Source organism: Homalodisca vitripennis, chromosome 4, assembly GCF_021130785.1.
Source record: "Homalodisca vitripennis isolate AUS2020 chromosome 4, UT_GWSS_2.1, whole genome shotgun sequence".
Classification (NCBI taxonomy): Eukaryota; Metazoa; Arthropoda; class Insecta; order Hemiptera; family Cicadellidae; genus Homalodisca; species Homalodisca vitripennis.
The window spans coordinates 149855373-149868699 of NC_060210.1; the positions used below are offsets into that span (position 1 = coordinate 149855373).

At 35.4% G+C, this 13327-nt stretch overlaps 2 protein-coding genes across 5 annotated transcripts in view; one reads left to right on the forward strand and one right to left on the reverse strand.

Moving 5' to 3' along the window:
- LOC124360326 overlaps nt 1-1949 on the reverse strand; it is an 87655-nt gene extending 85706 nt beyond the window's left edge. For 2 of the 3 annotated variants that reach the window (XM_046813852.1, XM_046813854.1), the window contains exon 1: nt 1795-1948. In XM_046813852.1, the coding sequence (XP_046669808.1) occupies nt 1795-1822 (28 nt within the window). In that variant the 5' untranslated portion in view covers nt 1823-1948. Of the gene's footprint in view, nt 1-1794 lie in introns of all 3 variants that reach the window. The other variant, XM_046813853.1, reaches the window with a different exon arrangement.
- The window catches only part of LOC124360327 (constitutive coactivator of peroxisome proliferator-activated receptor gamma-like), a 124828-nt gene extending 113158 nt beyond the window's left edge, over nt 1-11670 (forward strand). For both annotated transcript variants that reach the window (XM_046813855.1, XM_046813856.1), the window contains exons 8-9: nt 8668-8979; nt 11531-11670. In XM_046813855.1, coding sequence (XP_046669811.1) covers nt 8668-8918 — 251 coding nt within the window. In that variant the 3' untranslated portion in view covers nt 8919-8979; nt 11531-11670. The remainder of the gene's footprint in view (nt 1-8667; nt 8980-11530) is intronic.
- The last annotated feature ends 1657 nt before the right edge of the window (nt 11671-13327 follow it).

Here is a 13327-nt window from a genome sequence, read left to right on the forward strand (position 1 = left end):
CGATCTACCCCCACACTCCATGATGGGGTTGCTTCTCCCGTAACTGGAATCATGATCGCGCAGAGGCTACCGCACAGCCTGGTACAAATTGTTCCTGGATATTTTGCAGTTTGTTTAAAAATGTAAACTATTCACGCCTTATCACAACAATAATGTAGTGACTTGTCGGTAACCGTTATTTTTGACAGATTTGAATGTTGACACCTACAAACCTGTTTTACGTACCACTAATTTGCTTTTACATCTGTTGGATTCTATAGGATTGTATTAGTAGATGACTAGGAATAACCCATACCGTACGTAATGTATGCAAATTATGGGTTATCGTGGTTTAACCAAGCGAGACATAATCCCGACGGTTGACCCTGATAATGTGAGATACGCTTATAAATAGCATCAGTAAAGAATAAAAAGTTATAAGTTCACAAATTAATGTTGTAATTTTAACAAATCATTTTTTATCTTATAACATATTTCCTTCGTAAACATAATCATACGTCTCATTTAAAAACTGTAAAAATAATATTAAACAATAAATGTAATTTATAATTTATTTTAGAATTTACGTGTAGGCTCTTGCTGAGACATTTTGAAGGGTTTGAGACGACGTTATATCGCGGCATTCTAACCTGTCTGTAGCCTACGTCCAGGTGTCGTTCCCCCGACTATATGGGTATTATTAGAATAATCTAGCTGTCTATTTAGATAACGGGTCATCATTAGCACCCCGTCCAGCGTGTCAGTCGGATACAATCAGGAAACTATTAAAAAAGCCCACGAACACTTCAAAATAGTTACCGTTCCGTGGCAAAATACGGATCAGGACCAGGGAGAATCTTATACGAATCTGTAGCACTCATAGCTTACCTGGTACCTGGACTGTTATAATGAAACTTTCTAAGGGTCGCTTTCTAGGGAAGTTTGGACTACAATAGTCATCCTCATGCATTCTACTTCTTACTCATCTCATGTGCATTCATGATTTGACATCCATTACACCAAAGTAAACAAATAAACGAAAATAATAAATTTACGATATTGTAGATAAATATTAGAAATATAAGTTATGGACGCGTTTTAATACTAGCTTCAATTGTGTTGTGAGGAGAAATTGCACTTAAATATGATTTACAGTTAATGCACACGGAATAAATTAAATTTACATATTGCTTAAGCGAAGACAAAGCATGGGATTGCATAGTGTTGAAGACAGAGTAAGGTCAGAGAGACAATAACGACAACAATTCACGTAGGTACAATACTAAAAATGTTAGTAAACTGTTACAATCACAGTTTTCCGCCGTTATTGGGAATCGACATTGCAATCGAAATACCTAATTAATTTTTCGTTTTTATGAATGTTCACAGTTTTTGCATCAACGTTCGTCTGATATAACTACATTTTCGATTAATTTAACTCATATCACCATCTCGTCCCAGTAGTTTTCAAAAATAAGTAAAATATCTTTGCGGAATAATGAGCGATAATATCGAATAGGTTGTGGTAATGTTATTGATTACAAAGTGATGTACAGTATCGGCACTGTTATCTAGGTAGTTATAATACACAACACTAATAGTTACTTTATACTGTCCTAACATTGTGACGTCAAGGACAGATTAGGCATCTCAGTTTAAATGTAAACCCAGTCCAGGCATTTACGTCAGTTTACGGGTTAGGAGAGAAAAATACCATCACAATTCGCGATCTATGCTACACAAATGTAATTATTTCACAAGTCTTACACTAAACGTTAAAATACAGATGCTGTGTTATGCTCAGCGTGTACTCACTTGCTACGAGGAGGATATTCACGATCATGGCTGTGTTGTGGACGCGTCGCCACAGAGTGTACTAACTGACTGAGTGACCCTTGCTTGCCACCGCCACCACACTACACTAACTGCTGGGGAAACCCGTCCAGTCCGGCCTTCGCATTGAGGCGCGACCGCACGATGCCTTGTCTTGACCTCTCAGCTGGATTCCTCATTATGAGACCAAGCTGAGAATGTCTCTGGACGAGATAAGACGATCCTCATCAATATTTATCAATTCACTTAACGCTAAAAGCATTAAGTTGACTGGTATGTTATAAACCGTGCAATTCGTCTCTAGCGTTCTGTTCAATCGTGACACTTTCCAAGTTCATTGCGACGTGAATTTGGGATTTTCAAGTTGTTAAATTTGTTGTCGAAATCACAGAGGTTTCGGCTAATGGTGAAATAAGCTAGATACTCCGTTTTCTTCCTTGTGTGCGTATTGAGGATAACTCGCAGAAACCGGTTCACGTCATCTAGACCACTGAAATATTTTCCTCCTCGGAAGAAAGTTGCGATATTAATCGTAACGGATGAGAATCTTTATATTCCGGTCACCTCGCTGATAAAAAAAAACCATTTCAAATTGCACGTCTGTATATCAGCATCAGCGTCGTTAACGCTACTATATGTTTACAATTTTAGCTAGAATTCGTAGAAATCTGCCTATTGCGATCGCCTTCATGACGGAATTTCCGGATGATGTATTTTCTTAGATTATGGCCCCCAGAATCCAAAACTACCATAATCCGAAGATGTACACACACACACACACACGCACGCACGCACGCACACACACACACACACATTTCAGGATATGTGCGTGTCTGTGTGGGCTTATACAATATAATGCGAGCTTGTAAACTGCAGTTTAAACAGTTAGTTACTGATTTACTTTCTTTAATATCTAAACTTAACATTGTACAAAGACAGATTCAAGATGGCGGCCATTATTATTTGAGCAAAAATGTTAAATTGACTAATTCCCAACATAGACACAAAACAATGATTTTTATTATACAAGGTAATTATTATAAATAACTTTTACTCTCTTACTTTTTCAATATCTTTTAAGGTTTCAAGATGGCGGTCATTCGATGTTTGTGAAAGGAGTAGTTATATATTTATGTATTTGTCTATGAATGCTATATTTTTGTATTGTAAGGTTTATGGATTGTGGAGTTTCTAAATATTTGAAAATGTTAAAATTATATTAACATCACATGGCGAGTTATTGTTCAATCAGTGTTGTGCGAGTGAAATATCTAAATTAATTATGTATGGCATCTGTAGTTTTACATTTAGAGATTAGGGCCACATGTGAACGTACCTTTCGACCAACTGAGCCGGAAAGGGATATTTCTATAACTACTTCAAGCTCGATATTGTTAGTTTTAGTCCTTTCCTAAACCCGCACATAATTTAGTTTAGTAAATCCCGTAAATATTAGTAAAACCCACATGAAATTTTAGTACACCCTTCATGTTATTTAGTTAACACGTTCGCTACCAACCGGCACATATATGTGCCGGTAGGTCCATCAAGATAGACCACCATTGTGTGAGTTGGGCACTTCTCACAGACCAGCTCAAAGTAGTGTGGTCATTACCGTAGCCCAAGAGTACAAATTTGTTCAAATCAATTTATATATCATTTTATAGCCTTAGGCAAACGTATAACTTGATTCCACATCCCTTTTTTTTACGTTGTATACATTTTGGCTAGTGGCACATATATGTGCCGGTCGGTCTGTAGCAAAAAATTAGGCTTAGGCTAAACCTCAAATATAAACTTTTTCTAGTTGAAAGTCAAGTAAAAATTGCCATAACTGTGTTAGGACACATTGGGAAAATAATAAAAACTAGTGTTGACATGGTAGTTATGTGTATTGTACAAACTAAAACAAGATCTTTGGATAAAACACTTTGGAAATAGCAGAATATGTTATTAAAAAAACTCACACAAATGTCTCTTATTTATAAAACTCCATTTATGTAATGAGCTACATTTTTATCTTTGACATAAAACAGTTAGGAAATAAAAATGTCTTAGGTAACACACATTTTGTTTTAGTTTTTCACTTGTGAAATTCATTGAAACACTCTGGCATGCATAGTCCGAATTTATTGTCCTTTTCATCTGTGCAGCTGGAACATGTGAAGAAAGTTGTTTTCCGCTTTTTCTGTCTTATTCTACAAACATGACACCGTAGCCTCTTGTTCAATTTGACTGGGTCATGGCTTTTTTGACCTGAGACCTTGAACTGCACCAAGGAAGAAATTGTGAACATACCGAGAGACCAATCGGCACAAATATGTGCCAGACATCCCTGTAGACCGATATGAAAGAATGAAGTCGAAAGAATAGACCGATCGTTACCACAGCCTTTTATTTAATAATACTACACTGGCACAAATATGTGCCGTCGGTCCACTGGAACTGTACCGAGCGGCACAAATATGTGCCATCGGTCTATAAGAATCAACTAGCCGGCACATATGTGTGCCAGCCGGTCCATATTAACGAAAAAAGTTTTTACATTTCGGTAGCGAATGTGTTAAAACACCAAGTTTTCAACAGTACACTGAAGAAGGTGAAATTTAGCAAATGCTGAATAACACTTCAGATTGTTTATGCATTTAGACTTATATTGTATTGCAATAACAATAACTCAAATGCTTTTAGCAATAGTCACAAAATTTATTATAAATAATTCTGTAATCACCAAGTGCTCAGAGCATTCACTTATACTGGGAGAAAAGTAAAATAAGGTGTACAAAATAAAATCTTAAGGGGCATTAATAAAAATGTTTTGAGACTTAATATTAGGTGACTTAGTGTTTTAGTTTACTTATTAAAATATTTAAATTGAATTAAATTAAAGTGCAGTATATATATTAAGTTTTCACAAGTTCGTATTTACATTATAAAACTTTTTATTTACTAAAAAAAATATTTTAAAACAAAATATCTGCCTGGTAAGTACAAAGAAAGAGCAATTTGTGGATGGATCTAACATTCTAACTAATGACAGTTCCAAGCTAATTATTCTTCTGTTATCTGCTGTAGCAACAACAGCCATCAACTGTTTGAATACAGCATGTTAACTGCCAATAAAAGTATTGTTGCTCTGTGATAAAGGTATTATTTTAATTCAAGGTTTTCCCTTCTTAAGACCTAGTACATGTGTTGCCCTTATTAAAAATTCAATTTTTCAGATTCAAACTACAATATTATAATATATTTTACAATGTACAAAACTTGTACTCATATTGAACAGAGGGACTCATTCATAAATATGAGAATAGATCAACTGTGTGGTGAGTGTATATCTACCAAAGTGGAAATACATATTTGTTTTAAAATATGGTAATAGAATAGTTTATTCAATTAAAAAAAAAAAAAACTTTCATTTTTGAAGGTTAAACTGCAATATAACAAAATCCGTAATATGCAAAACTTTAGTCATATTGAGGAAAGGGGTTCATAAATATAACTAAACTGAGTGATTAATGTATACCTATAAAACTATACGTATTATAGTTTTTAAATGTGATCAACTGAAATATATTTTGTGAATGAAATAAGGTTAATTTGTTGAAAGAATATGTTTTACATATAACAACAGTTTTTTTTTGAACAGTTACTATAAATCTTTACATTTTCTGTTGCGCTCATAAATGGTACTTTTATAAGTGCAGAAAATACTTAAGGGTCATAGAGTAAAAAAAAATGTTTCATTGTGAACTTTTTACTTTTAATTTACCACCGTTTTTAACAAAAATTATTTTGAATTGTAAAGTAAAACACCAAAGTATTGGAATGAACCAAATAATAATGAATTAAACTAATATAAAGTCCTACTTTGTTAAAATAAATTAGATACAGCTAAATATATTAAAATATATGATTTGAGGAATGAAAGTCATACATTTAAGTAACCGAGCACTTATTAAGTATGAGCAATGAATGTTTATGAATCCAGTGAATAATAATTATTATTCACTGGATTTCCTGAATCAGAACTAGTCAAGCACATTACGGTTTTACCAGTCACATTGCTGTTTCCTCATGGAGCTGGAAATTCCAACATATTTCACTCATGAATATTCAATCATTATTGGATGAGCTGGTATTGTAGACCATTCATGGTGTGGGTGTGTGTCTAAATTGTATATACAATAGTGTGACAAATTATATCCAGTTCTTGGTAATAAGTACCATTCTTGTAACAAGTAGTTTAATTATTTTACTCACATATTAATATTTAATTTGCAATACGTTTGTGTTTTCAGATATCTATATTAGTGTAGGTAAACAAATTGTGTAACATATCCTATTATACATTTGGTTTGCATCTTGAACAAGAGTGAAACTTAACTAAACTCAAAGATTAGGGTAAAATGTTTGCTAAATTCAGGAATGAGAGAATTTTTAATATAAAAACTGTTAGTTAACGACTTTCTTGGATGATATTCAGTACCGTAACTGATACTCAAGAATATCGAAAACAGACAGTTGAGTTTTCAGGAATAATAATACTTGAGGGTATTCTTGACAGGCTCCAGAGGATGAGGATCTGACTAGTTCTATATTTTCTAATTCATAAACAGGAATCACAAATTCGATCTGATTAAATTTAAATTTGGAAAATGCATATGAAAACTCAAAATGTAATATTTAATTAGTAACAATTACTCATAAATGATTCAGAATGATTGCCCAGTGGATTCATTATTCAATATGTCTACTATTTTGAAAACATCCTGTATGTCTGATTCTATAATGTAAACTGCTACTTAACATTGTTAAGTAGCACAGTCCACACCCAGGGTTGTTAGCACTGTGGCTGGACGAGGGAGAGCTGTTGTCTACCCGCTGGCACTTGTTTGTGTCCAGTGTGTCTCCGGACCTGAATGTCTCCAGAGCAAGGGGTTTGTTAATAATTGATCTTGTTTGTTTCAGCTCCACACCCAGGGTTGTTAGCACTGTGGCTGGACGAGGGAGAGCTGTTGTCTACCCGCTGGCACTTGTTTGTGTCCAGTGTGTCTCCGAACATGAATGTCTCCAGAGCAAGGGGTTTGTTAATAATTGATCTTGTTTGTTTCAGCTCCATACCCAGGGTTGTTAGCACTGTGGCTGGACGAGGGAGAGCTGTTGTCTACCCGCTGGCACTTGTTTGTGTCCAGTGTGTCTCCGGACCTGAATGTCTCCAGAGCAAGGGGTTTGTTAATAATTGATCTTGTTTGTTTCAGCTCCACACCCAGGCTTGTTAGCACTGTGGCTGGACGAGGGAGAGCTGTTGTCTACCCGCTGGCACTTGTTTGTGTCCAGTGTGTCTCCGGACCTGAATGTCTCCAGAGCAAGGGGTTTGTTAATAATTGATCTTGTTTGTTTCAGCTCCACACCCAGGCTTGTTAGCACTGTGGCTGGACGAGGGAGAGCTGTTGTCTACCCGCTGGCACTTGTTTGTGTCCAGTGTGTCTCCGGACCTGAATGTCTCCAGAGCAAGGGGTTTGTTAATAATTGATCTTGTTTGTTTCAGCTCCACACCCAGGGTTGTTAGCACTGTGGCTGGACGAGGGAGAGCTGTTGTCTACCCGCTGGCACTTGTTTGTGTCCAGTGTGTCTCCGGACCTGAATGTCTCCAGAGCAAGGGGTTTGTTAATAATTGATCTTGTTTGTTTCAGCTCCACACCCAGGGTTGTTAGCACTGTGGCTGGACGAGGGAGAGCTGTTGTCTACCCGCTGGCACTTGTTTGTGTCCAGTGTGTCTCCGGACCTGAATGTCTCCAGAGCAAGGGGTTTGTTAATAATTGATCTTGTTTGTTTCAGCTCCACACCCAGGGTTGTTAGCACTGTGGCTGGACGAGGGAGAGCTGTTGTCTACCCGCTGGCACTTGTTTGTGTCCAGTGTGTCTCCGGACCTGAATGTCTCCAGAGCAAGGGGTTTGTTAATAATTGATCTTGTTTGTTTCAGCTCCACACCCAGGGTTGTTAGCACTGTGGCTGGACGAGGGAGAGCTGTTGTCTACCCGCTGGCACTTGTTTGTGTCCAGTGTGTCTCCGAACCTGAATGTCTCTAGAGCAAGGGGTTTGTTAATAATTGATCTTGTTTGTTTCAGCTCCACACCCAGGGTTGTTAGCACTGTGGCTGGACGAGGGAGAGCTGTTGTCTACCCGCTGGCACTTGTTTGTGTCCAGTGTGTCTCCGGACCTGAATGTCTCCAGAGCAAGGGGTTTGTTAATAATTGATCTTGTTTGTTTCAGCTCCACACTCAGGGTTGTTAGCACTGTGGCTGGACGAGGGAGAGCTGTTGTCAACCCCCTGACACTTGTTTGTGTCCAGTGTGTCTCCGAACCTGAATGTCTCTAGAGTGAGGGGTTTGTTAATAATTGATCTTGTTTGTTTCAGCTCCACACCCAGGGTTGTTAGCACTGTGGCTGGACGAGGGAGAGCTGTTGTCTACCCGCTGGCACTTGTTTGTGTCCAGTGTGTCTCCGGACCTGAATGTCTCCAGAGCAAGGGGTTTGTTAATAATTGATCTTGTTTGTTTCACTCCACACCCAGGGTTGTTAGTACTGTGGCTGGACGAGGGAGAGCTGTTGTCTACCCGCTGGCACTTGTTTGTGTCCAGTGTGTCTCCGGACCTGAATGTCTCCAGAGCAAGGGGTTTGTTAATAATTGATCTTGTTTGTTTCAGCTCCACACCCAGGGTTGTTAGCACTGTGGCTGGACGAGGGAGAGCTGTTGTCTACCCGCTGGCACTTGTTTGTGTCCAGTGTGTCTCCGGACCTGAATGTCTCCAGAGCAAGGGGTTTGTTAATAATTGATCTTGTTTGTTTCAGCTCCACATCCAGGGTTGTTAGCACTGTGGCTGGACGAGGGAGAGCTGTTGTCTACCCGCTGGCACTTGTTTGTGTCCAGTGTGTCTCCGGACCTGAATGTCTCCAGAGCAAGGGGTTTGTTAATAATTGATCTTGTTTGTTTCAGCTCCACACCCAGGGTTGTTAGCACTGTGGCTGGACGAGGGAGAGCTGTTGTCTACCCGCTGGCACTTGTTTGTGTCCAGTGTGTCTCCGGACCTGAATGTCTCTAGAGTGAGGGATGTGCTGCCACCTTATCTTGTTATTCCTACCATCTTGCTATTTTACATCAATGTAAGATTTTTTTTAGCTTCAATAGTTGCTATTAGCATATTTTGCTTTTATAAAGTTATGAAACAAAAGTGTATGTGGTTCAGAAGTGTTAATAATTAACAATTTGAGTACAAAACGGTATAGGGTATAGTGGTCAAAGCTGTTGTAATATTCTGTGGTGTAAGCTGTAGATGTGTTGAGTGGAAAAGTAATTAAATGGTTACATGTTAACTGTAGTATTATATATCTATACAAGCAAAATCCGAATCCATGCATTGACAAAATCTTTTTTCCCGACAATTTGCTTGGAATTATTTACTATGGTCACTGTCAGAAATAAAATATATACAACCCATAGGTAGAGTATGGAGCAGTTTGTTAATAACATGTTTGGATGTCCTATTTTTGTGGCAATAATGTTATTAATTTTGGAACAACTAAGTAGATTTAAGGAAATTTGAATAAAATGTTACTTTTTAAATAGTATATGTTTTATCTTATCTCATATAAACAATTAGTTTCATTAATTCTTCTATATTAAAATTTAAGATCCATATGACTCACAGTGTAACTTGTGTGAGAAAGTGTTTTTTTTATAGAAATCTAGATATTACAATCACTCTAATGAAATTTGCAGAAAACCTTTGCATTTTTCCAATCATAGCCCCAGAACCAAAAACTCCCATTATCAGAAAATTACAAACAGGGTAATTCTGATAAAAGTGCGCATTTTCTCAGGGTTGATATAGGATGTGAATACAAACATTTTTTTGGCCGATACACATGGGGTCTTAATGTTTCATTTCCAAAAAATAGAGAATATGTGAAACGCCTCCTTGTAGGCAACACGTAGTGTTCTTTGATATTCAGGCAAAAATGCAGAGCTTCTGAAACATAACTTTATTTTCTTCATAATGACACATGAAAGAACCACATAATGTGAACAAGAAAGTAAAAGATCTTTGTAACATTGACTGTCATACATTTTGAAAGTCGGGGTTTTCTCCCATTTCTGCTGCTGCAGTTACAACATGCACAGTGAGGGTTTTGACACTGTTTACAGGTGTCTCATACAACAGGTCTTTTAGGAAGCCCCAAAAGAAAAAGTGGTTCTTTTATGTGTTATTACTAAGGAAACAAAGTTATGTTTCAGCAGATTTACGTTTTTTTTTGGCCGAATATCAAAGGATAAAGAACACTATGTGTTGCCTGCAAGGAGGTGTTTCACAAATTCTCAATTTTCTCAGAAACAAAACATATGCGATCCCATGTGTATTGGACAAAAAATGTTTGTATTCACATCCTCTATCAACCCTGAAAAAATGTGCACTTTAATTGGAATCACCACATATATGTATGAATGTATAGACTTATACACTATAATGAGAGCTTAACATGATAACTGTCGTAATTTTTAACACATACTAAACTGGATAGTATGACCATATTTGCACATAACTTAGATTAGTTCGTTAACCATTCTTAGTCAATAAAATGTTTAAGAAGGTGACCATCATGTTTAGGCAAATATTTTAACTCTACTATTTCATTATATATTACCAAAAGGTTCTGTTACCGTAATTATTTTGAGATTTTATATAGTAACACTATAATTGGCGTAAATTCAAAATGAACAAACTAAACTTGGTTTTAAGACAGTACTTTCACATTGCTTGGATAAGTTCATTAGCTAGTCTCAACCAATAAATTTATCAACATTTAACACCCAGTTGATATATTTTTTATATATTTGTGTACAGGTATTTTCTCTTATAGGTTGAACGTGTTCAGAAATTGTTAGTAGATTTTGTTTATGAGCCAACATCAATAAACAAAAAGTTTTAAGTCAGTGGTCATTCCCATTTGTACAAAATTTTTAATCTCAATATCTCACAACAAATAAAACATTTTTATACACCTTAGTTAATTTTAGACAACTTTTATACTTTCAAATATTTTGAAATCCGCTACAATTTTCAAATGGTGGCCATTCATATTTTCATACCACCTGAGTAGAGTGAAATTGAAAGGGGGTTTAAGTTTACATTGCAATTTACAACATTGATCATTCCTAAAACATATAAATATCTCATAAGGTTTCTATAAAGTTTATGAAAATTAAATTATAACACTAATATACAAGTAAATACTGTTATAAATGTAATATGTAACTGACTGAAGACCATATTTTTAGAAACCATTGATATGCTTATAACTGTTTACAATTTTAAGATTTCAAGATGATGAAATTTTATATTTTTTAAAGCATTAACATTGTAACAATTAAAAAGTTATAATTAAAATGTATAGTGTAATTTCAATATGGTTTTTCAAGATGACAGCCATACTTGAAATCTACCTATTTTCTGACCACTGGAAGGAACATTTTCATTGTCCATTATGTGACTTCTGCTATTACTGTATTTTCTCAATTGTTTTCACAAAAATCCTGAAAGAAAAGGTTATATTGCAACTATACTCAACTTCTGTAAATAATTGTTTTGTATTGTACTTTGTATTAATGTACTTGGATTTTACAAAAAGCTCATTCATATTTTCTGACTGTTTGCAGAAGTTGAAATGTTTGGAAACATGTGAAGTGGATGCAATGCTTGCTACTGCAATTTGCCTTAAGTACTATGACGTAGAGAGGCTGGCAAAATTGCCATCAGATCCCATCTCTTCTAGAGGCGTTAGGGTAGCGAACCTTATCATGCGCTCAGCATTCATTCTAGACATCCTCTTGGCATCATGTGGTTATCCCCTCACTAGAAAAGAGGTAATATAAAAATACTTAGATAGCTGCTGAAGTAAGGCCCTAGGTAGATGATGTTGAAGTAAGGGCCTAGGTAGATGCTGAAGTAGGGGCCTGTATGTCAATGAACAAAAATAGGAGCCCAATGTTTTCAGGCTTAATAAATAATTATATTAGATCAAATCAAATAAAGGAAATCAACGAACATCATTTTCTCAAATCTTTTGCTGTCAGATAAATAAATTAAGTATATCACTGACTTGGCTATCAAATCAAAACTTAAGCATGCACTATAAATCAGTTTGCCTCACACTAGTACAAATTTTAATGGTTGGAAGAAATAAATAAAGATGGTGTGCACATAATGTGTTTTCAAAGAGGTAAAAATCTAAATATTTATGTTAAATTTGCAAGAAACTGTTACTGAAAAATATATAATGGGCTCAGAAATGACCAACTGATAAAAACAGTCAAAGAAATGGTTTCTTGAGTTTGTTAATCTTAGAAATGTAAAGTGTTCTAGAAAAGAAGACCTTGAGATATATCCATTAATGGAGTATTATCAAGCCTATTACTCTATGGATTGGAAAAATTTCATGTCTGTCTGTCTGTCCACATGATATTTTGAAAACGAACTGACCTATGGACTTAAATTGTGCATGAAGCTTCATTTCTATACAGGCAACATACAGTGGTGCAACTAGTATAGACAGACACAATCTCATTTTGTATTATTTTAGTACTCAATATGCCATTTAACAAAGTATTTACTTTACAATATTTATTTTTAAGATATAATTGTTTGACTAATAAAAAGGACAAGATTCTCATAGAAACTATTGGAACTTATTATTTATCAAGGATTTATTTCACGATTCATTGATATGATAGTTAAATAAACTCCATAATAAAATTACTGAAAATCAATTACTGCAGCAATGCATACTTTAAGGTCCTTTGTAAACACACAGTTTTCTTTTTTATAAATTTAACTGCATAAACATCATTAATTTTGCCAAAAACTGTATTACTTCTCATCACAAATATAGCTCCAGGAGGCATATTTAACTGAAATAGTACTCAATACTATAGCAAAAATAGTAAAGTATGATATTAAGTTTAAAATGCGGTAACTTACATGTTATATGTTTTTTACAGACTTCTCCATATCTGTATTTTGATGGAAAATTGTTTCAAATGAAATTCAATGAAGCTAAGGCCAATCAACATCACACTCAACTGTGTGAAGAGAAGGTAAGAAGGAGTCAGGAGGGACATTTTTAGACAAATGCAAAAAAATGTTCATATAAAAAATCTCAAAAACTTAATGATTACTTTTTGCCAGCTATTCTACCCAGACATGACAATGAAGTCTGTATAATTTGTCAGAAAATGACTAAATAACATTGTAATGATTCAAATATAAAAAAAGGAAGATTTCCTATTCCTATTATTTATTTTCTTATTATTGAAATCTACCTAAAAACTTGACAATTATCTAAGAGTAACTTTTATTGAACCATCAGCATTTTCTCACCTCCGGGAAGAATGTTTTAGAAGGATTCATTGGAAAACATTCAATGTATACTACTAAGTAAAATGCATATAACTTTA